The 24734-nt window shown below is 47.1% G+C and overlaps 2 protein-coding genes and 1 non-coding gene across 3 annotated transcripts; 2 read left to right on the top strand and 1 right to left on the bottom strand.

Moving 5' to 3' along the window:
• Positions 1-3551: 3551 nt before the first annotated feature.
• Positions 3552-9855, top strand: LOC119396315 (uncharacterized). The gene is made up of 2 exons (XM_037663473.2): positions 3552-3938; positions 8668-9855. The coding sequence occupies exon 2, from the start codon at positions 8731-8733 to the stop codon at positions 9844-9846; it is 1116 nt and encodes a 371-aa protein (XP_037519401.1). The 5' UTR covers positions 3552-3938; positions 8668-8730; the 3' UTR covers positions 9847-9855.
• A 1753-nt stretch (positions 9856-11608) lies between these two features.
• LOC119396316 (uncharacterized) lies at positions 11609-16836 on the bottom strand. Its single transcript, XM_037663475.2, has 2 exons — positions 15817-16836; positions 11609-13406 (listed from the first exon to the last, which is right to left on the bottom strand). The coding sequence occupies exon 2, from the start codon at positions 13204-13206 to the stop codon at positions 12514-12516; it is 693 nt and encodes a 230-aa protein (XP_037519403.1). The 5' UTR covers positions 13207-13406; positions 15817-16836; the 3' UTR covers positions 11609-12513.
• Positions 16837-22414: 5578 nt separating this feature from the next.
• On the top strand, positions 22415-22598 carry LOC119398087 (U2 spliceosomal RNA). The gene has a single exon (XR_005184760.1). It is a non-coding gene; the product is annotated as a U2 spliceosomal RNA (small nuclear RNA).
• The last annotated feature ends 2136 nt before the right edge of the window (positions 22599-24734 follow it).

Raw genomic sequence — 24734 nt, forward strand, 5'->3', positions numbered from 1 at the left:
GAGATGCCGATGTCGGAGACAAACGCTGAAGAGATGGTCATACGACTGCGCTGCGGGGCGTATCTCGGGGATAAGCTAATCATCGTGAAGGCAAGAAGAAACACGCAGATGGGCATGCGTGAACTGTGTTCTTTACAAAGATATAGCAGACGCGCGCTTTAAGCTGGCACACACCCGCCTACTGATGAAGCAAAAAAAACCGTGAGAAACAAATGAGGAGAAAGGAAGTGAGACGACACGGAAAGGAAGCGATCACATGCCTCGTGGGAAAATGTGTAAGCGAAAGTTTTGGTCCGTCACTGTAGGGCGCTATATGTAATAATAACTGGCGTTTAACGTCCCAAAACCACGATATGATTGTGAGAGACGCTGTAGTGGAGGCCTCCTGAAATTTCGACCACCTGTGGTTCTTTAACGTGCACCTAAATCTAAGTACACGGGCCTCAAACATTTTCGCCTTCATCGAAAATGCAGCCGCCGCGGCCGGGATTTGATCCCGCGACCGGTCAGCAGTCGAGCGCCATAACCACTAAACCACCGCGGCACTAGGGCGCTAGACAAGTCGTCAGTTATTGCTTTAAAAGCGCTATAAGAGATACAAAATCTCTGAAAGCGCCTTTCAATTAGACACAAAACCTCCAGAAATTTCGAGCGGGAGCTAAAAATAATTTAAGGAGAGAACTTCAGCGCAAATACAGACGGACCACAAAGAATAGAAGATACGAGCGCTCTTTGTGGTCCGTCTTGATTTGCGCTGAAGTTCACTCCTTAAATGATATATACCAACAAGGTCTAACAAAGGTTTTACTAGAGAAAAAGAACGTTTTGTTCGACGCCGGGTTAATGTCGACCGCCTGGGGTTCTTTAACGTGCGCCTATACTAAAGCTAAGCACACGGTTGTTGTTCCCAGTTCGGCCTGCATCAAAATGCGGCCACCTTGGCCGGGAATCGAACCCGCGCCCTCGAGTACCTGTCTAAATTGATTTAATGGAGACTTCATTATACGTATGTACTCACCCACTGTGATGCTTCTCCGCTTAACCACGCAAAGCATCCCTCGAACGGGCCCCTCCTGAAGCCATAAGGCGCGAGACTTCGCCGGCGTCGACACCACGAAAGGCGTGCGTGATGACTCTAATTAGTCGTCATTACACAGCTAGCTATTCACTGCAAAATGACAAGTACGGAAAGAGACGCGAAAGTAAGGGTGTACATCACCGCGGGCGCGCGATTTGATTCCAGTTGTACGTGTGCGTATATATGTACATCAGAATACGAAGCACTTCGGCAAGCTGCCGGTTGCGTTGGCATGGGTGAGGTGTCTTTTCTTTTTCTTTTTTTTTTCTTCTTTCCAGCCTTTCCTCGTGCGGGCCTCGACTGCTGGTTGGTTTTGCGCGGTCAGCGCCATGTATTTGCTTTTTTTTTCTTCCTTTTTCTGATATTCCTTTGCTTGTCGGTAAAGAGAGTCGCAGTATCGACTTTCAAGGACAGGTGTCCACTGCAGCCAAGGCGATTTTGTCGACCCTTGCTCAGCCTGAAGATGCCGTCGCGTTTGTAAAGGTACGTATACATATATGCGAAGGGATGGTGCTAGCAAACACTGCGGCAGTACGAGACACTCTTCTTATTCGTCTTTTATTTTATTTTCAGTGTCAGGAATTTGTACCGCTCCTCCTACTAAACTTTATCTTCTACCTCAAATCTTCAGATGGTAAAGAGAGAGAGAGAGGAGCAACTGAGGAGAGGGAATCGTATGCCATCCTCCACTGCGAAACGGGGGAGGTAACGTGAAGCAGAAATACATCGTCACAGTCGGTCACTGCTGCCGCTGTCTGTCACTACCCAGTATTCCTTGTCTATCGCAACAAACACCAGTTCAGGCTACAATCGAACGTGATAAAGTCTGTTGTCCTTGAGAAGCCCAAGAGTGCCTCGGTCGTACTCGGCTGCAAAGACCTATGAGGTCTTTGCAGCCAAGCTATGAGGTCAATAAAATCTACTGAGAAAAAAAAAAGACGACGGCTTTCGCCTTCGAGTCGTCTTAGGCGAATGCACCTGGAATCGTGCGACTTTTCTGCTGGTTTCTGTTGATACTGATATGGATAATGGTTTCTGATACTGGTATTTGGTCAAAGAAAGTCAATACAATGGCGAGCGATCGCCTCTGCAGATTACAGCGAAGACAGTCGCACAGAATCTGCTTAAGAGTCGATTTTCTCGGGACTGTAGTCATCACACAAGGTGTTGTCGGCCACAGTATAACGCTAAATGCAAAAAAAAAAAGAACACCTCGTAGAATCCCACTTTCAAGTTACAGAATAACAGAGAGCTGAGCTAGGTGGTAAGTATTCATTCTAAAAAGACAGGGCGTTTGTGGTGTCTTGACTTCTTTCTTGTGTCCGTGTTTGCACGCCCTGTCTTTTTAGAATTTTAAGTCATGTAACCGAGAAATAAACTGAAGAAGACACGCAAGTTGGGCGAGTTGGTGAGGTTCCATGGTAAAAATGTAAAACATCGCTTACTTAAACACAAGACGAAGGACCGTGTGTGTCTCTTCTTCCTTCGTCTTGTGTTTAAGTAAGCGCTGTTTTACATTTTTACCATGTAGCCGAGAAAGCAGGCTGACGTCACGTCAGCAGAGCCCGTAGGCGACGACAACACGTCGATGCCGCTTCTCGGTCGGCTTTTCAAGGTAACAAACAGGAACCCATACCGTTATCAAGGTGAGATGCTGCTGAAGAACCTTGAGTGCTCGACCAGGGGTATCACGGTCATCATGCAGGACAACCTCCGAGATTTCAACGCAATCGGTGATGCTACCTGGACTATACTCGCTCCAATTTTCAGATGGCTACGGAAGGCGAGAAAAGTGATATGTTGAGGTAGTATATGAGTGGTTATCGCTTATGGACATCGATTTAATAAATGTGAGCCTCTAACAGTTCAGGACGATCTAACAGGAACGCCGAGTCCCTTTTAGTCGATATTGGGGAGGGAGATCTTTAAAGTGGGGCTTCTCGGCTTCGGTTCTAAAATTACATGCGTGTGAAGTCAGCGAATAAAAGTTAATGGGCATTTTTTCAGTTATGTAGCGATATTATTGTTGAAATTACGCAGTTTTTTCTAATGTCCGCCTAGCCGTAGCAGAGCTATAAAAACGCCGAGGACTTAGGTATGAGAATTCCTTTTTTTTTATATAATAGGTCTTCCGCATATGAAGCACAAATACACTTGGTTCCTTTTCCTTTTCAACTTTTCCCTCTAAAAAGCACTTCGGATATTGTAAAACAAACATCTGGTATAGTATTGATCGTTAACTATAAGACATGCTCAACAAAACGCTTTGGTTACGCGCGCATAAGATCCTACGATGAACCCGCGGGCAGCTTAACCGGCCAGCACGACGAGCCGTATATCTCTTATATCTCGGCTGAAGCGTTCGTACATACAAAAGTCAAAAGGGGCGCCAACACTTGTCCGCCCTATAACAACCTCTACGCGACCCCTCGCTGCGAAGCCGTCGAGCCTTTATCGACGGCAATGCGATAAGAGAACTAACTCCGCGGTGTGCACACAGCCGTGTATTGCTGCGGCCGGGTAAGCCTAGCCTACGTCGATCCCTCTTCGGGTCGGGCTGAGTGCGGCGACTCCGCAAAGTGCAAAAGCGAGTAGTCGCTTAAGCCCGTTCCGTTGGGCCAATGCATTATAGTATTGCGTGTGAGCGCCGGTAAACAGGTGCCTCTGCCCCTCCGACGTCATCGCTCACGGAATCCCATCGGAAACTCGACATGCCCGCTACACGTTCGCGGTTGAAGGTGCGACGGAGGGTGTGATTGGAAACGAGGAAGAACAGTGCGATGCTCCATACGATCGTAACATTTGATCGTAAGATCTGATCGTAAGAGAGAAGATCGAAGCAAGCCGGTCAAGCAGGCAGGTGAGTGTTTTGGGGGACACGCGATTGTTTTCAACTTCGGACGAGTTATATATACACTGACGGCCACAACGTGACGTTACAGTTGTACCGTGACCATTGCCTATACGACCTGCTTGTGAGTGCACGTGCGTGGTATTTCGTAGCCGCGCATGCGCGGAAAGTGGGGAAAGCAGTAATGGTAGAACGGCAACGCTGTGCTAAGGTACTCCTCTGGATATCCGTCGAAGCAACGGCTATAGAGAAAAAAAAATTGTAGGCACAACTCAACCGTTGGATTGAAACAGAATTGAGGTACTGTTTTCTGTTATGACAGGATAGCCATCATTTTAGCATAATTCAGCTAAACCTAAACAACATCGGCCAATATTTAGCCAACATTATCATTTATTTGGCCAGCATTATAGCCAATACTAGTTGACAGTAGCCATTCTTTAGTAATATATGTAGGAAACAGCACTATAAGACGCGACGAAACGAAATAGCAAGCACCACTGCGTAAACAACCTAGTGTTTATTCATCCAGGCAACATATATAATCAATCACTCTTGAAAAATATCAAAACAAAAAAAAAGCCGGCAGATCCCACGCATTGTGGGAATCGATGTAATGCGAAGCAGCCAGCAAAGAGCTGCATACATCGTCTTGTATGTCATTGAGGAAAATGCGTGTCATGGTTTTCATGTTGACTCCTATTATTTATGTTCGTCACACAGTAACGTCGCGCAATACCAACTTCGGGGTCGATCAAGCTAGAGAAACGGCTGCCAGCGCACCATGAGCGTGGCACGTAAGTCATGCTGTACATGATATGTGTGTCATGACTTTTATGTTAACTCGTGTTAATTATGTTCGTCACACAATCACGTCGGAAGATACCAATTTTGGTGTATATCAAGCTAGCGAAACGGCCGCCAGCGCACCATGAGCGTGGCACGTAAATCATGCCGTACATGACATGCGTGTCATGATTTTCATGTTAACTCGTGTTATTTATGTTCGTTACACAGTCACGTCACAAGATATCAATTTTGGTGTATATAAATCTAGCGAAACGGCCGCCAGCACCCCATGAGCGTGGCACGTAAGTCATGCTGTACATGACATGCGTGTCATGATTTTCATGTTAACTCATGTTATTTATAGTCGTTACACAGTCACGTCGCAAGATACCAATTTCGGTGTATATAAAGCTAGCGAAACGGCCGCCAGCGCTCCATGAGCGTGGCACGTAAGTCATGCTGTACATGACATGCGTGTCATGATTTTCATGTTAACTCGTGTTATTTATGTTCGTCACATAGTCACGTCACAAGATACCAATTTTTGTGTATATCAAGCTAGCGAAACGGCCGCCAGCGCACCATGAGCGTATCATGTAAATCATGCTGTACATGACATGCGTGTCATGATTTTCATGTTATGACTTGTCATTTATGTTCGTCATACAGTCATGTTACGCCATACCAATTTTGGTGCACATTTGATTAACCAAGCGGAGCACAAACCAGGAGAGCACAAAGTCGTAGGCGGCTAGATAGATAGATAGATAGATAGATAGATAGATAGATAGATAGATAGATAGATAGATAGATAGATAGATAGATAGATAGATAGATAGATAGATAGATAGATAGATAGATAGATAGATACGCTCAAAGGCGCAGAAGTTCTCTAAGAAATGCTTCGCATTTAAAAGAATGCAGGTAATCATGAACCAACCAGCCCAAAAGCGAAACCTTCTGCAACATTTAGTAAACTTTAGTCAGCGCTAACCGGTGCTGGTAGCATGCAAGTAAACATGGTAGTAGAATTTGGCCAGAAATATTCATCATACCCCGCTGCAGAATGTTGGCTGAAGATGCCCAAGAAGACAGCGTCTTAAAAAAAAATAAAAAATAAATAAATCCTTACTTACGCAAGCATCTGTATGCGAGCTAAAGGACTCTGAACAAGGCGTCCACGCCTTATAAGTTCAGAGACCTTCGATACACATATTTTTTTTTTTCGCTCGATGTTTACCGCGCAGCGGCAGAAACGTAATTTCGAAATTCGAAACGTGATAGTTCAAAACAACTGCCTCTCTATACGCTTCATGATTATCCGATGCCTCGCAGGCAGATGCGTAGTTGGAAGTGCATATCAACTCCGCGTCCGCAATAAAATCTCCAATTGGTAGTCAGCGCGTGCGGTGTACCTGTACGGCTTATACTCCGTCTTCGTTTTTGAGTACGCCGTTGCTGTTATTCACCGTGAACCGATGCCAACTCGCCCAATTTTCTAACCGCTTCAATTTTTATTCGCCCCAAGTGAACTATACGATTTGCCCTAGAGACGACGGGAAAACGATCTATAATTGCAATGTTTGTACACAAATGGCGTCAGACTTCTCGCAATTTCGAGATTTCTTTTTCTTTTCGTTTTGTCTTATTGTTTTGGTTTCATACCAAAGCTTATCGCAACCAAAGTTTATCGCAAAGGCTTATCACACTAATGTTTATCACAACCAAACGCTTGTTCTTTCATTTCGTAAGCAAAAAAAAAACAAATTAATGAAACTAGATCTCTTTAGTTTCAGGAATAGCCACCAGGCGGAGATGTCCGCGCACGGATAGATGTCAATTTAATAAATCTTAGCCTGCTTAGGCATGGGGACGTATGACAATGCTGAAATGTGAGCACGAACGCATTTCGAGCTCAAGAACATGCGTTACTATGTCAAATAGAGGAAGTCGCGTGCACTGCCAAGAACATAAAGTTACAGCCTATATAATTCAAATGTTATTCCGCTCCCTAATAATAATGTAGCGGTTTTACATACCAAAACTACGATATTATTGTGAAGGACGCCGTAGTGGCGAGCTCCGGAAAGTTCGACCACCAGGTGTTCTTTAACGTGCACCTAAATCTAAGTACACGGGCCTTTGGCATTTCGCCTCAATCGAAATGCGGCAGCCGCGACCGGGATTCGTTCCCGCGACATTTCGGGTCAGCAGTCGAGCACCATAACCACCAGACCGCCACGGTGGTTGCACCCAACGAACAAAGACGTAAAGGAAGATGACATACAAGCGCTCTCCCATTACGTATTTGCCTGTTGTGAGCGCGCAGAAAACATTCGATAATGAATTCCTACCAACTCGCCCAGTTTTCGTTACTTTTACAAGACTATCACGTTCAACTGTAGCCTGTTTGTTGCGACAGAGAAGTGACGTTGGAAAGTCGCAGACAAGGGCAGCAGCGAACACGACTGTGACGATCTGTTTGTTCTTCGTGCTCCCTACCTTGTTTCGCAGTGCATCGTGGCACACGTGATCTCAGCTCGCGAACCCGCGACCTTCGGCTCCGCAGTTGCGCACCATAACCACTAGACCACAGTGGCGGGTTATTCTGCTCCCTAATATCATGGAACTTATGGCAATTATTACGTCAACATTTGGAATCGTACAAGTGGTTTCAAACTTTTAATTTGAACAGATACAAGTTTATACGACCGCAGGCCTGGCCACGCCTAACCACTCTTTATTAAGCTTCTTGTGATCAGTTAGAGCAATTATTTTCAGAAAAAAAAAGCAAGTAAAAAAAAGAAACAAGGGCGTGGCATTCAAAGTCAGAGTATGCTACTGTCGCGGTATGTGATTTCATAGCTGAAGAAATGGCCAAAATATTTCTGCTCTCGTTTCGTCTTTTACATGACGAAGCGCAAGTGTATTGCGCTTCGTCACAAATGCACAGCGCTTTGTCGAGAACAGCTATCAGTTCCAATAAATTGTCTCCTTTATCTGACAAAAACAACGGCTCTGCATATGAGACAAAGGTACCGTTGATTTCGTGTTCACCAGCTTCACGTATGCCATATCATACGCTTTGTAGAACTACCTTGACGTAATGTACCATTGTACATGACAATCTGCCTTTCCTTGCTACTGTTAGTTTCTGTATCAGCTGTGCCTGCGTACTAAAATTACTGCATTCGCGGTATACGTGCGAGCCGGTAAGGGCGGGAGACGCTGAGGTAGGAATGGCTTTTATGGTAACTCTTCCTGTGAGCACGTGACAAGTGGTCAGTGCGAACATTGTTGTACTTCAATTGAAACCCATCAGCCTATTTTCCATTCATTTCTGATTACGATTATGATAAATGGATGTTTATTGCTTAGGGCCCGGTATGGCCAGAAAGCGCCAAGACAGTACATATGAGCTTTTGTGTGGACACGTGTAGACGTGACATGGTTGCTGCAAGGGCCTCGAAAGTATCTGTAAACGCGCGTAAGACGTATATAAGATTACGACAATGAGTAGTGAAACACGGAGGTAACAAAAACGGTTTGTAATCAGCTGGTTATATACAAAAGAAGCATGATAGTGCCAGAAGCACTACTGTCTCACAAGGTCCTTGACTGCAAGGGCCTTGAAGCACTATGAGACAATTTTACATGAGACATAATGGACGCCGCAACCTTCGGCTTTTAAACCAATGTTTTCTTATTTCGGCAAGGCCACAACCCAATATGGTGGCACCGAAACCCATCCGTAAAGTAGTCTATAAGTAACGATACTTCTACGACAGCGGCCTCTCGTTCATTTCTGATGAACAAAAGTCCCTCCACTATCGAAAACAGATTAGAAAACTATACGCGGCATGGCACATCTGATCCACGTGTATAGTTTCCTCGTAAACTACCGCATTCCTTACATATGTTGCTCAAGTCATCGTGTTTTTCGTTCCAGGTAGGGACACTCTCGCCGGACAGCTAAACTAAGGCAAGAACGCCAGTCTGAAGGGACTCCACCATGCTGCCGATAGTGGCCGTATTGTTGGCGGTAGCAGTATGCCTAATTTCTGCCGGCACCATCGCCTGGCTCTACCTCCGCTTGGTCAGGCAGATGTACCGGGAGGACCACAAGGGCTCGTACGAGCCGGCCAAGATGCAGGAAAAGGTTCTTGGCAAATCGCTCTATCTCATCAACGGAAAAGCGAAGACAGCCGCGTCCGACGAAACCGACAAGGACGTCAAAGCGGCCGAACAGGAACCGTCGGACTCCAGCGTGACACTGCTGTCAGTCACACCGCGAGAGCCAGAAGACGGGATCGCACTCAACGGCAGCTTCGACGAGTTGGACCAATCACGGACGGCCTCCGGTGAGCACTCTTCGGAGAACCGTCCAATGACTTCAACACCTGCTGATGGAATTAGCGTGCGTCACTCCGCGGGGACACAGGTGCACATTGCTTACGCGGGACGATCCCTCCGTTACGAACCGATCTCTGCGATGGAAGATGACCACATTCAAAGTGCAGCGTCATCCGTCACAGGAGACCCAGACAAACGGGCGACACACACCATCGAGTCGGCTGCCAGGAGCCGCAGCGCATGCGTATCAACGGCCATAACGCACCGCGAAGAAGCAACGAGTGAGAATGTTGAACTGTCGCTGTCACCGATGCTCTGGGACTACGCGGGCTTCGAATGGCCCGTGAAGAATCGGGAAGACGTCTTCACCGCGGATGTGGATCCTCCCACCAGCTCAGAGTGCAGCGCCGCCTGCTGCGAAGACCACGAAGAAGAGGAGGAAGACTCGGATGGCCACTCGAGCACATCGGGGGTGCACCGAGTCCTGCGAAAGACGGAACGTTCGTACTCGTGCTACCCGTTCGTAGAACACTGCCCGCGTCAAGTGCAGGACCCGAGGAGCATCCAGTTCGTACCACCGGAATGCGCCCTAGTGCACTGCAGCACCGCTGCGTCAACGGGAAGCTTGCCCATATCAGAGGAAGACGAAGCTGACCAAGCGTTCTTCGGCAAGGCCCTGCACGACGAGACCTACAGGCAGTACCTGGAAAGTATCATTTTGAAGCGAAAAGCGCGAATGTACTACGGACCGTACGGCCATATTCCTTATTCCTGAATATTATACATACAAGGATTACTGCAAGTGGGCCTACTTGGAATAAATTCATCTTTACGATTTTTGCGCACACGAACTCATAGACAAACACAAGGACAAGCGCTCGTCCTTGTGTTGCTCGTCTTTGTCCCTGTGTTTCGGTGCGCAAAAACCTTAAAGATGAATGACATAAGCAACACCTGTACGCGATGTCCCCAGAACCCCGCGCCCTTTCGTATGAGAACTTGTTCTTTCAGCAGCCCAAATGTAGTCAATGACTCCTCCGTGTTGCACGGGCGAGATAGCCTTAACCTAGTTCTCTCTTTGGTGTTTAGCTTTATCGATGTGCAATCAGCGCCACATTTGTTTATTCCGGCGTACAAAATGACATCCGCGAATGTCGACGAAGTAAACTTAAGTATACCTAATGCAAACAAGCGGCACTAGACGAGTAGGCGACCTACACATACACGGATGCTGACTTGTGACTTGTAAGTCAGCGAGTTTTCCATCGCTTATTCGTACTTTTCAACGTTCACGATATTCCGCAACCAACTAGCTCACCTTTACTAGAGAGCTAAAAGCGAAAACACGTTTTCGAGGGACGCGAGCAGACACGCTAAGATTATAGAGCACGTGTACTTTTCGGAGAAGGTATATTCGGTCTACAAGCATGAAACTGGGGTCAAAAGAAAACGGATGGTACATCAGGGGAAGAAAGAGTGTGGGTCGTCTTGTCAGCTACATGGTTGTGATTGTGACAGTGTGACTAGTGTACGATGATTGCGAACTACGCGACATGGTTACTTGGCCTTGAGTGACACTGCATAATATCTTGCGCCTGTTCGATGACAGAATTACAATAGACGGCTTTGTAATCGACAGTGCTATATTAGAGTCGACAGGGCGCGACAACTTTTAGGGCATATTTATCCTGAAGCCGCACAATAGAGGCTGGAACCTCTCTCTAGACGTACTGCCGCCTCGCACAGGGCGTATGGCCTCCCGCCCGCCTCTCATTGGCCTATCGCGCCTCTGAGAGAGGGGCGGAAGGCCATCCGGCGTGCGCGGTGCTCTCATTCGCGTGACGCTGCTCCGCTCGTGTCGATCGAGCCATGGCCATGCGTTTCCTTCGAACGGCCGCGGTCGTGCACGTCCAGTAGATATTCTTTACGTTGAGCAGAATGTCACAACTCATAAAGAACGCGTAAACTGAAAGTACAAAATGCAGTAACAAGCCGCTTTCGCGACATGCGCTTTCACGCTGGCTGTGTACTTGCTCGTTTTAGTGATGAATTCAACATCTAGGCGCTCACCATTTCCTGCATGAAGCAAGAAACAGCAAGCATCTCTGTAAACTTATTTCGTTGAATAAAAGTATTTTCTAGAATAACCTCAGTTACATCGGATCCACGTATTGTGGTTGCAGGGATATGGGAAGTTACTTTGGAACATACCTGAGACAAAGGCCCCATCCCAAGTTCGTACCAAGTAACACTTTCTGCTACTATCCTGTTAAAAAACACTTTCTAGTAATTTTACCTGACGCCATAAATTTTCCGTTGTACGGGTTTCTACCTTGAACCACCTTCTCTCCACCGAACCTTTATAACGTTTAGACTGACTGTAGAGTGCCAGAAAATCCTGCATTTTCGTTGGCATAGTTGTACCTAGGAACTGCTTTCGCGTATACGGTCTCAAACGCAGTAGCGTGTTGTAACGATCCAGCACATGAAGTCTTATGGATTCGAACTCTTAAGTCTCTATTGTCAGGTTTCCCCTGTACTTACGTTCGAGAACCACTTTAGAACTGAAGATGAAACAGTGCGAATACAACGAGGACACAGTCGAATAAGTACAACAGGACAAGCGAGTTCCAGTCGCCCTGTTTAACCATCAATTATAAAAATGAACCAACTACACCCTACACCAAGTTTTTCATGATAGCTTACGGTGTTTCATGCCAACAGTCCGGGCAGCAAAAGATACACGCCGAGGTGTAATTGTCCAGATATTTAACCTTGTGCACCGAAGAACTGGTACGTACATACAAGTATGTGTGAAAGAAAAGGTAAAGTGGCTCCATGACCCGATAATTCTTAATGGATTTCTGCGTGAGTGATTATTTATGATTGCAAAGGCTGTGTGCGTATGCGTGTATGGCGTACCTAAAACAGACAAAATGTGATACATGAAAAAAGGAATTATGGCATTATGGACAAAAATATATGACATATATTTCTGCTTGTGCATATAGGACACTGTACAAAACCTAACTGAAAAAGTAAGACGTAACACCTTTTGTTTTACTCTTTGTAATGTTTTACTCTTTGTAACTACAAACGCTATGCTTGCATACACATTTAGAGGCAAACTTAGACATTCCCAAGAGCAACCATCTTTCCAAGAACGTATTTGGTACAAAATCACACTAATGATGTCCCTGACGAAGTTATCGTAAATATACAAACAACTTGTGTCTCTCAGTTCAGCGGTACAAAGAAGTCGTGAAAAAAGAGTAATATTCTCAGAGTCAGAAAGGGCAATCGCAGCGCTTTAATCGAAAGTCGTAAACGTACGTATCCATAACACGAGCCCGCAAGCGTGGGCAGCAAAAGAAAATCAAACAACGCGATCGAACAAAACATCGCGAGATTCAACCAAGAATACCGGAACAGCTTCGCTCGTTCACGAGCCAACCGGCGACACCTGGCGGCCGCGAGAGCATTCATCCAGCAGGCTGCACGACCTCACTTCCACGCGAAGTTTCTCAGCACCGTCCATTTCCGTTAATGGGGAGCACGACTCCCTGCGGTTCCAACCGTCACCCTTGAGGGGCACACACGGCAGGGACACCGCGGCGGCATTCGTGAACCTCGAGCAGGGCAGGGCGGGAGCATCCGAGGACAACAGCGACGCATTGCTGCACCCCAAGTCTAGCTTCTCTAGTGTGACGTGTCCGTGCACCACGTCGCCCTCTCGAATGTCCCCGACGTACCACCGTTGGTGTTGCTCCGGCTGCCCTTCCGACTTGGCACGGCCAGCGGCTGACGTCCCGCGGCAGTGCCGAGGAGCTGGTGGTTCCTTAACGTGCCACGTGCTGTCGTACAATTCGATGACGCTCGAGTAAGAACGGCTCTGCTCGGCCAGCCCGCAGTTACGCCTGTCCGGAGCCGCAGCGACGACCCCGGTACTACTGCCGTCGTTCGCCGACAGAGCGTCGGCGTAGCCGTTGTACAGTCCGGCTACACTGTGGGCAGCCGAGTTGAGCTTGAAGGCCGCCATGCAGGAAGCCGAGTTGAGGCCGTAGCAGAGGCACACTGTCACGCTCAGCAGGACCAGGACGACGAGGACAATGGCCAATAGGAGAAGCAAGTGCATTACCGCGCAGCTAGCCGCATTACGCCTGTTCCTGCTGCTTCTATGCGTGCTGCTGGATGTGGTTCCGCGAGGGAACACTCCGTTAACGGCCGTGCCTGGTCCGACAGTGTATATCACGGCGTCCCGCGGTTTCAGTCAGGGCTTGTTGAGGTTCGTTATATCCAGACGCATTGGGGTCACTGGAGTGCCTGCAACTCAACCTGCGGAAAAGAGCGAGAGAGGGCGACACTGAAGGCGGCTAAAGATGCTGCAGCCTTGAGCACAGATTTACGTTGACACGATAACACTGAAAATCAGGACTAGGACATTGAAACTATAATGGTGCTAGAGATGTACAAGGAGGTCGCATGTACACCGTGCTTCTGTACCGTCTCTTGCACCCTTTCTGTCCTGCTTTTGCTCGACTATGGAGGAGTGTCATTCATCTGCTCCCGCATCCTTAAGCGTCAGTTATACTGTATCCAATCGAGGACTTCATTCGGAGTAAGCCAGCCTTCTTTCTTTGATAGTATTACTGCACGTATCAAATATGAGTCGAAACTCGAGAGGAAACCCTTGTCACTTGCCTTTCGGAAAGAACGCTGGTGGCTGGAAGCGTTCTTCAGGGCTGGCTGATTAACAAAAGTGCTGCCAGTATTATCCTGAACCTAAACCAGCACGAAGGTCGTCCACAACTGGAGTGTTTTCTTTCGTTCTCCACAAGCAAGATAGTGGGGTGAGCTGCATCCTGTTTGCTATACCAGAACGAGGACAGAGAGATAGAAATGGAGATGATAGAAAGACAAAGGAATTCGCTAAAGAAAGAAGAGACTCAGTGGTGCGAACGTGTCATAAGTACATGCCTAAACCGGTATTGTCCGGCAGTCCAAGCCCAGTGCGAGAACGCTTGCAAGCATATCGTTGTTTAAGTAAAACGGGCCTTGACAATACGACTGCAACTAACCTGCATGTACCGCGGCCTTCGTGTGGCTGCCTTCGAAGCAAAGATGTTTACGGTGTCATTTGCCGCTGCGGGCAGCCGCGCCTTTATACCCTGCTGGAAAACAACACAGCATTGTAACTACTCCCCTCAAGTGCTCAAGCAGTGGTTCGATACTTCCGCGTCTTGAAGATACCAAGAAGGAAAGGGCAAAGACCGATTGTAATTGTTTCCAGACTACTTCACGAGCCTAAGGAGTTCGCATCAGCCGATTTATCTCTGGTTATCTGCGCGAGCACGTGTTAACGACAGGGAAAGGACATAATTAAGCGCACCGAGCTGGCGCGTGTGGAGCACACGTGCGAGGTTTTCTGCCTCTCAGGGCTCGCCGAGGCAGTCGAAACGACCAAAGTGAATTCGTGCTCCTCACTGATATCACCGTGGCACGTGAACTGGGAGATAAACGGTTTTTTTGGCCCTCCAGGATAAAGTGATAATAACTTGCGCTGGCTGTCGGCACCGATTACGCTGCGAGTTGTCAAGCTTTCCTGATGAGAGAAACGTACGAATGCTGAAACTGCAGTGCGGTAAACCACACTTTGCGAAAGGCTGGGCGTTCTTTTTCTGCGGACTTTCGTTCCCAGGGTCAACTTCTATACTTTTACTTCTTTTTTTTTCACAAGAGATACAGCACAGGTATGAGTAAGCTATTCAGTCTCTGCACTGTCCAATGGTCTTCTCATAAACCCGTCAATCGCTCTTTCAAACAAATGCGCGTTCACGAGCTTGTAATAGCTTACGTGAAACTTGCAATCAACCACAATTATTTGCAATTACGGAATACATTAAATATAACTACATTTGCATAAATCGAGTGTGTATACGCTCGCGTTCCGAAAGACCAATTTCTTTAGGGCCGCTAGCACGTTTCATCAATTTCAACTAAAACTCGTCCTAATTAATTTCAGCTTATTCGCTCTTACAGGTGAACTGCACGTAGAGAAAGAGCCAATTTTCAGCATACTTTGATTTCGAGAATAAGTTGCGATCTCTCGATAATGTATCTAAATTTCTTAAGAGGCCAATTTGGAGGAAACGTGACAATGGACGGGGTTTTCAATGCAGAATTCGAAGAAAGCACTCGTGCGCGGACAACTCACCACGCGTTACTTGGGCCGCCTACCCTGTCCTTCATAATTTATATGGCGCACTACATTACAATCACGGATTCGCCCTCCATTACGGAAGCGACCTCACACCAATCACCGACGTATCTTGAAAAAGTATGTACCACGGTATCACGCGTGTCGTTACAGGATCCTGCTGCAATGGTGCTCGTAACTGGACAACAAGTGGACTCTGGACCCGACGCCACCCCCCCCCCCACCCCCCGCGCCTACCTTATACGAAACTGCGTTCTCCCTTTCCTTCAGAAGTCTGGCTCGCCCCTCTGAAATATATAACAATGTGTATCCGGGTTAACTGACCCCAGAGTGCGAAATAGTTGCGGCATTTTCAATCTTTATCTTGGAAGATGGTATAGCTGCCTTTTCTTCCGTTGTATCACAGGTTTATTACGGTCCGATGTAAGAAGAAAAAAAAAAAGGCTTCGCTAGGCCAAACTAAAGCCACTCGAAAGCGGCGTTAACGTTTACAGATAAGGCGGCGCACATTCTCAAGTACATACGAACCTGTCAGTCCCGATGTGCATCGAAGAGCTGTAGTACGGCACCAGAGCGGGCGTTGCACCTTAGAGACCCGTCCACCGAAGCTGTCTCGCCGCAGGCCTGCTTGCCATCGGCTTAAGATTGCAGGTGTGGGGAGGCTGGATAAGGTGTCCGCAACGGCATCGGAAGACTCCGCGGGCCTCCCCGGCTGAGCAGGCAAGTGAGCGAAGGAGGACGACCCGGTAGGGCGGACATAAACGGCGCCCTTATCGGAAGGAGCGTCAGGACCCTCGGGGTGGGCCACGCGGGGTCCCACCTCACGCAATGGCGTTATCTTATCGGCGGAGCGGGTGCCGAAGCGTCGCGGAGCTGACGCGCCCTGCATGCCTTGTTGTCTTGAGTTGCAGGCTTGTATACCTGTGGCGTTTGCGAAGCACGATGGTCAGCTGCTCACTTATCGTCAGATAGGCCGTTTTTCCTTTGTCTTCCTGGTTTACCCGCAGTTAGGCGGGGACTTTCGCTTCGTTTCGCAAAACAAAACAAAACAATCTCGCGACGAATCCACCTAATTGGTCGGGCTTTTTTGTTTCGTAATGGATTCTTCTTCCTTGTTAGTGGTTGTCGCGCTTCAAAACTTGCTTTTCTTTCTCTGGGCGGTCGCGTCGACTCATAGGGGTATAATATACGTTACTCAAGAGGGGCAGAAGACAAACACAGCAGTCGACGGTGCCAGATTAATCAGAGAAGCAGTAAAAGTTGCACCCTCCTTGTGGCGTGTGCGCTAAGGGCGACTGTTTTATATGGGCGGTACTGGGGAGGAATGTACACATTGCACCGTGTGACCGCTGCAGGAAACTTTCCGAGCTTGGAAGGAGCTTTGATTACTGCGGCCTCAGAAATACGGCCGGAACTATTGCTGCGATTTCATATTTATCGTTATCATCTTCGCAAACAAGGCAAACTCTGGAACAAGGAAGCGACGTGTCGGTTCAAACCGTATAAGCACACCAGCTGATACAACTATCACGCACTTGCAAGAGTAAAAAAAAAAGGGGGGGGGGGGTTCACTTTAAGCCAACAAAGAACGCACACATTGTTCCCAATATAGTCGAGTGGATCAGCAAGTGCGTTTGTTCAGGGCATTCAGTTATTTATGACACGTTATCTGACATTAAAAATGGCGTCCCGATTGTGACAGCGTCAATTAAACAACTGTAGACAATTATAAGGAACGTCTCATCGCGGTATATTCGGACAAATCTATTTACTTGCTTCGTTTTTCTCGGCATAAGAGGAAGCCCATGAAAATTAAAATTGCGATGCGGCTATGCTTTCAAACGCATGTCGCCTACGGGTTGATAAATATGCTCAATAGGGTATTACACGTTGTAACTCTAAAGTGTATAAAGCAAGAATGGGTAGGAGCAGCAACACCACGTTAATGACATGAAAGATTGTGTTGAAAATTTTCGCATACATCATGTATATAGTATCCTATATTGTATAGAACGATACGTCATATTGTCATGATCTTATATATCTTGGCGACTAAAGTTCATCAACTCCTGTCGCAGCGGCTGAATTGTCACGATATGGGACACGGGTCTCTGAGCTTCTTTAAAGATCTTGATCAGTTTTGATGAAACTTTGGTGATTTTATGTACATCTGTGTGCCGATTTCAAATATGCAATTATTTTTAGTACCACACGTAGTTATTGACTATCAAAAATTCCACGTACCTTTATGGCGTCAAAATCTTTTCCTAAACTGAGGGAGTTATAAAGTAAATCAGCATATGGCAATAATCCTGAATGAAAACTGTACACAAGTAAAGAATAATGGATGTGCCAAGCCCATTTAAACCAAGGTTATGGCATGTGGGATATACGCGAGTGAGTCGATGTGAAGCTGAGGTTTGCGCACGCGGAAATGTCCATACACTTGAAAAAAAAAAACACTTTTTTAGACTCTATTCGCGATCCTTTGGGAAAGTTGCAAGAGGAATGAGACATTCAGGCGAAGCACTTGACTGCCAGGCATGGCAGGCAGACCCACCTGCCCATCACATCCCAAAAGTGGCACAAAAATGGCGCCGTCTCTCTTCGTTTTGATTTCTGGTTTTTAGGTCTCTATGCGTTCACGCCACGCAGGCTCCATTACCTCCGCGGAGCCTTCACGTGACCGCGTTTGTCCATTCTGAGAACTCGACTTGTCGATCGCAACGTTCTTCCGGCGGTTCCTGTTCTTGGACCGCGCTGGCCGCTGGTGGCACAGTCCAGATCTTCACTAGAACCCAACAGCAGCGGACGCTAAGTAGGACCATCGCCAGGCCAATCACGAAGAAGGCGATCAACATGGCCTCCATGTTCCCCTCCACTCATCTTCTCATCACACTTGCGTCTGCTTGCGGACGATGGCAGCGAACAACCTCAGACCGATCTGCAAGTGGAAACGCTTGGATTATAGGTTTCAGTTTATTCTTTGTTCAAAATACACAGGTTCATTGTTAGTAGTATGCAGACAGAGGGTCCGAAATTCAAGCGACTGCAGTGGGTCCCAAATTTCGCACGTACATAGATTTTTGGGGAAATCTGCAATGTTTTGTTCGGCGTAGAAAGGCGGCTTCCCTGCAAGAATGAGGGCTAAACTTGGAAAACCTCAAATCGAGAAGCCCGACAGAAAATTTTTCAACTTGCACGAAAGAAGAGACAGTGTTCTTCCGGAAACTTCAGACCGGCACATTACCTCACGGTACTCTTTTGCACGGTATACGTATCCGGCAAGCTACCGAAATGACTGCACGTTCTGCTCCGCAGGGAATACGCTCTACTATATGGTATTGGAGTGTGGACGCAACCCATCAGTACCACCTGTCACTGGACCAAACGTCGAGCAGTGGGAGGCCCTGATGACAAGCTCAAGCCTTGAAGACCAGCAACGTCTGGTGAATAAGGCCAAGCTGTCAGCTCAGGCCCACGGCATCCTGCAATAAGGACGCCGCCTACCTTGGGACGACTCTGCAGTTGGCTCACTCCAGTGAATAAAGTTTATTCCTCTTCCTGTCACTGGTCCCTCCACCCAAGATATAGACTCTTTAATAGCAGTCAAAGGCTTAAAGCTCAAGAGTGCATTTGTTATGTCCATTCAGCCAGCGATACGTCCGTCACACCCGTTACGCCGGTCCTACCGTACCGTTTACTCTGCGGTATTGCCGTTACGTGTAATTAAAGTGAAACAATGAATCCGTTCAGACTGATAAATAATGATCTGAAAACTCTACTGTCGTTAATTTCATCGCCATAGGTTTATTAATAAAAGAGAAAATCAAGGTCAAATTTTCATTTTTTTTTATTTCGCGCCGAAATCTCCGCACGCACATGGCGTCAGGAATTTCAAATTGCTTTTTACGTATTTTGGCGACATTGGTTCAATGAAATATCCTGAAACGTGGTATGCTACATCTATGGCCCCCGCAGAGGGTAATGTACTTACAGACTCACCGGTTAGGATTTACGTAGGCCCTAGTAGACACCGTTAAAATCTATGACGTCACGGCGATTGGTGCTGCAACTTCAAGGTGGCGTCGCCACCAGCGTTTAGTTTTTTTCGCGTTTTTTTTTCTTTTACCAAGCGCCTTCTCGAAGAAAGCGCGGCGATTTTGGTATTGCGAGATAATAATATAATTGGTGGGGTCTAAAGTTCCCAAACCACGGTTTGATTATGAGAGACGCCATAGTGAAGGGCTCCGGAAATTTTAACCATCTGGTGTTCTTTAACGTGTACCTCAACCTAAGTACACGGGCCTCAAGCATTCTCGTCTCAATCGAAAATGCGGCCGTTGCGGCCGGTATTCGATCCCACGACCTGCGGGTCAGCAGTCCAGCACCATAACCACTAGACCGCTGTGGCGGGTCCGGTATTGTGAAATAATACTTTACAAATACGAGAAAAATCGCTTTTCTCTTTAGTGTCCCTTTAAGCGTACCACGATCCGTAAATGTTTTATCTGCGCGAGTATACTTACTATTTAACGCCTCCCTTACGGGGGTGTGCATATACGAAAACCTTATATACCGAAACACGAAATACAAGAGCAGTGCCGTCTGACAAGCAACGCACAGTATATTATATTGGCTTTTTCAGGGGCGTTGTTCTTGCCGACTGGGGCTGCTTCAGGAACTCTACATAATATACTTCGAATCAAATACAGCTCCGGCACAGGGTGTCCTCTGTCGTGCCCCAATAGCACGGTGAAGAGAGCATCCAAATTTTGTTGCCTGCGTGCATTTCTTCTAAAAAATCGCCGCTCAAGCACTCCGTAGTACAGATGACTACCCAGCGAAACTAATATGTGCGGCAACGGTGTTTATCACTGGGTAAATCCCGTCTGTTCATTGAAGTCTTTCTCATTTATTGGTTAGATCTGTCTGGAAATCTTAATTGGTGTTTGCCGCACGTATGTTGCCTTCTTCATTTTTAGTGGACTACTGGGGAGTAGTGGGATTAGCCCAATTTCTGTGACGTCTTTTTATGCCCACGGACGACTTCATTTTTAGCGAACCTGGAGCGAGTAGCGTAGCTCGCCCGAATTCTGTGGCAGGGGCGTAGCCAGAATTTTTTTTCGGGGGGGGGGGGGGGGGGGGGGGGGTCAACCATACTTTATGTATGTTCGTGCGTGCGTTTGTGTGTGCGTGCCTATATACGCAAGCCAAATTGAAAAATTTCGGGGGGGAGGGGGGGTTGAATCCCCCCAACCCCCCCCCCCCTTGGCTACGCCCCTGTGTGGCACATATGTCCTGTTTCTTGCGTACGTAGGATCCTGGACGAAGTTTGCTTTCGCCAAGCCCTATACGGCTTCGCTAGGAAATCCTTCACTGTCTCACATTTCAACATTGTTGAATCTTTTAACAGCGAAGCTATTTAGGCTGTCGGTAACTTGTGCTCCATCCTAAAAAAACTATCGTCATCATGAACCGGCACGCCAGGGGCGTATAGCCAAGGGGGCGGGGTTTCAACCCCCCTCCCCCAAATTTTCAATTTTGCTTGCGTATATACACGTGCACATACATACGCACGCACGAACATACATAAGGTATGGTTGAACACCCTCCCCCCCCCCCCAAAAAAAAAAAAAAAATTCTGGCTACGCCCCTGCCGCACGCGCTTTCTTTATTCTCTTCAGAGTGAATTAAGCTCCAACTTGTGCTCCGTCGTGCAAAACTCCTCAGGTTGGTATGCGCCACAGGAATTGGGCAAGCCCCACTACCGTGTACAGCAGGTGCGAGTGTCAAACGAAAACGAACACGTGAAAAAGAGAGAGAGAAAGGAGATAGAAAGAAATAGAAAATAGAGAGAGAAAGCGATAGAAAGAAAGAAGAGAAAATGAGAGAAAAATAAAGGGAATAAAGACGTAAAAATAGAAAGACAAAGAAAGAAAGAAAGAAAGAAAGAAAGAAAGAAAGAAAGAAAGAAAGAAAGAAAGAAAGAAAGAAAGAAAGAAAGAAAGAAAGAAAGAAAGAAAGAAAGAGATAAAAGAAACGGACACGAAAAAGAGATAGAAAAAGAGAGCAAGACAGAAAGAGAAAGATGAAGAGAAACAAAGATAGAAATAGCGAGAGAAAGAAAGAAATACAAAGAAACGGACATAAAAAAGAGATACAAGAAACAAACAGAAAATTTTTTAAAAAATAAAAAAGAAACAAGGCAGGCCACCCGTCCGCGCTCTTTCTTCAGGCTTGGCACTAGTGCGAAGCCGCCATAATTTATTCTTCTTGAACATCTCTTTTTCGTAAAGCTATAGGCGTAACATTCGTAGCACCGTAAAACTAACCTCCAAACTCGTAAACTTTACTACCAAAACTTCAAAAGACTTGGCAGGCACGCAAGAAGTGCGCAATGCAAGTTTGGCACAACTGTTATGCGCCCGTGCGTCATACACCGAAATAAAGAGAAAGAAGGTACCATACCTCGTGCCACTTGCCATGGTGGTTAAGCTGGGGAGAGGGTGACGGCACACCTGGAAGCCGAAGAAACGCTTCGCCATGTCGATGCATCGATGCATCTTTCGGTATATCATTCATGGACTAAAGGTTCCAGCGCTACACGAAGTGCGACTCGAGGCCAATGTGAACATCAGGTTGGCTGTACAGCGCAGTGTACACCCTATATGTGAATCCAAGCACAGGCTCAAATCACGCGACAATCGCCTGGCTGGGCGTGCTCGTGCACGTACGCTTCTTCCAAGAAATAGGTGGAAATAGAACGCGGATGTCGACTGCCTGCTCTCATCCTCTCACAGCGTCCGCTTTCCGTCTCGATCTGATACGGCGCTTCCATGTACCGCGTCGTGTGGCAAGGCACGAAATCAAAGAACACTGCAGGTGACGGTGACATCGCTCGGCGGCTACAGAGTGAGTTTGTACACGAAAAGGTGACGTTTTCTCGCGTCCCACGAGCTTTCCATACGAAGGCTTTTGAATCTCACATTAGGCAGCCTGAAGATAATACACGGGGTTGTACGTGCCAAAACCACGAACGCCGTAGTGGAGGGCTCCGAAAATTTTGACCATCTAGTGTTCTATAACGTGCAGTCATATCACACGGTACAAGGGCGTCTAGCATTTCGCCTCCATCGAAATGCGACTACCGCGGCCGGGATCGAACCAGCGACTTTCGGGTCTGATACGGGTCCTATTTGGACCCAAGATATTAAATTTACTTTTGGAATGGGGCGGAGTGCTTGAAGCTTGCTTCACCTCCGCCACGGGTTGGCCCGGTATTGCACTATCTCCGCAGCCGAGCACCATAAACCACTGTACGACCACGGCGAACAGGGAGCCTGAAGGAATGACTGTTGGTGTACTTCAGGGGCGTAGCCAAGGGGGGGACGCACGCACGAACATACATAAAGCGGTTGAGCCCCCCCCCCCCCCCCCCCCGAAAAAGATTGCTGGCTACGGCCCTGGTGTACTTGATCTTGCAATCAGACTATGTTAACTCAGCATGAAGAGGCGGACAGGCAAAGGAAGGAAGAAAATACGAAAATGCCCGTAATCTTTTGCAACGCTGTATCTTACATGCCCAGCTAACATCATATAATAAGCAAATAACACGCTTTATATTTTTTCTTGTGCAGTGTATTTGACAAACTCCGCCAAGATTATGTGATTAGCAAATATTTTGCATAATCACGAATTACGCTACGCTTGCTACTGTTCCTTTTCAACTGTCGCGCCTGTAACCCACTCACTTCTCCAATGCCGAAAGGCCCTGATGGTATACTATAAATAAATGAAGCTCAGTGTAGGCGCTTTCGAAATCTGTGACGTCACAGACAGTCGGTGCGAGAACTCCACGGTGGCGTCGCCACTTATCCTTCGTTTTCGCGCCTTACCTCTCGATTCTTTTTCTTTCGGTATTGGAAAATACTAATACAGTTAATTTTTTCTCCGGTGTCTTTTTCTCGGTGAGCTCTCAAATCACCGCTGCATTGTGTGTCCCATCCGAACGCATTCGCAAATCGAAACCGCGATCTCGTTCTCAGGGACACAGCGCCTAAGCCACTGTGCCACCGCCGTGTGCCTTAACTATATACTGCGTCGCCGTAAATCCGGAAGCAATGCCGCAACTTGAATAAAAACGAAACCAAAGACGAAAATGTAGCGATAGGCAAATGGGCTCGGTGAGCGCGCTGCCTGACGCGAAGTAGAAACGACCTCCAATGGATGGTGAGTATAATATGGGAAGGAGGCAGACATTCCCAGACTTGAGATTCGGTGCTTAAAGGGGTACTGACACCTTTTTTCGAAGGCGAGTTTACTCTGCCATACAAATCTCCTGTATGCAGAGACGGCTCTGAGCAAGTGTGAAGCTCAGCAAATGCTGATAAGGTATTTTAATTTCAAATTGAAGTCAATTTTTCCATGGCGCACCTACTGACATCGACACTAGCTTGACGTCAGGCTACAGTACAAATTCTGGTGACTTCACGCAGCAGTATGGCTAGTTTTGGTGACGTTAGATACCAAAACTTCCAAGATGGCCGCTTGTGCGTCATCAAAACTTCCAAAATGGCCGCTTGTGCGTCACCAACGGAGCCACGGTGCGGAGCAGCCGTGGAAACGTCAATATATTGCGCGAGCACGTGACGAGAAGCTCATACCGTGTTGTGACGTCAGGGTACAGTAGGAACCGAAACTAGCTTTTAAAAACATACTGTAATTACTTTTTCAGGGCGCACTCGCGCTTAGCACTACCTCTTCTAGGCTCTTGAGGGCTTGACCTTTCAATTGACGCAAAAAAACGACAACTGAAAATATTCGTGTTTAAGAATCAGAGGTGAGTGGTTTATACTACATCCAGCGACAAAACCAATACTCCAGTCAATAATAATAATAATAATTGCTGGAGTTTTACGTCCGAAAATCACGATATGATTATGAGAGACACCGTATAGTCGAGGGCTCGGAAATTTCGTCCACCGGAGGTTCTTCAACGTGCACCTAAATCTGGTCACGCGGGGTCGCGGGTCTCTAGCATTTTGCCTCTATCTCCAGTGAAGGCATACCCTAATGTACTAATATGGACAAATTCATAGTACGAATTAAATTATGGCGGGGAGCTAGACGCCGTCCTACAGAGGGATGAATTAAAAAGGCAAATGCTGCTGTCATGAAGAACGAAAGATACTGGGGGTCGCAATGTGTGGTCACGAGACCGGGGGTCGCAAATGGTCAAGAGACGGCATCATGATTCATGTCTGCGAGTGTATTAGTTTACCTGGGGTGACAGACCAGTTCTAGATCACAAATTTAGGCAGAGGTCTATTGGCAGATATTTCGGTGCACACAACACCACACACTAAGATAAAAAAGGCGTGTTCGGGGCTTATTTCTTCCAGGAAATGGTAACCTTCATATATCTCGCATGCATTCCTTGCGTT

This window comes from Rhipicephalus sanguineus, chromosome 6 (assembly GCF_013339695.2).
Source record: "Rhipicephalus sanguineus isolate Rsan-2018 chromosome 6, BIME_Rsan_1.4, whole genome shotgun sequence".
Lineage (NCBI taxonomy): Eukaryota > Metazoa > Arthropoda > Arachnida > Ixodida > Ixodidae > Rhipicephalus > Rhipicephalus sanguineus.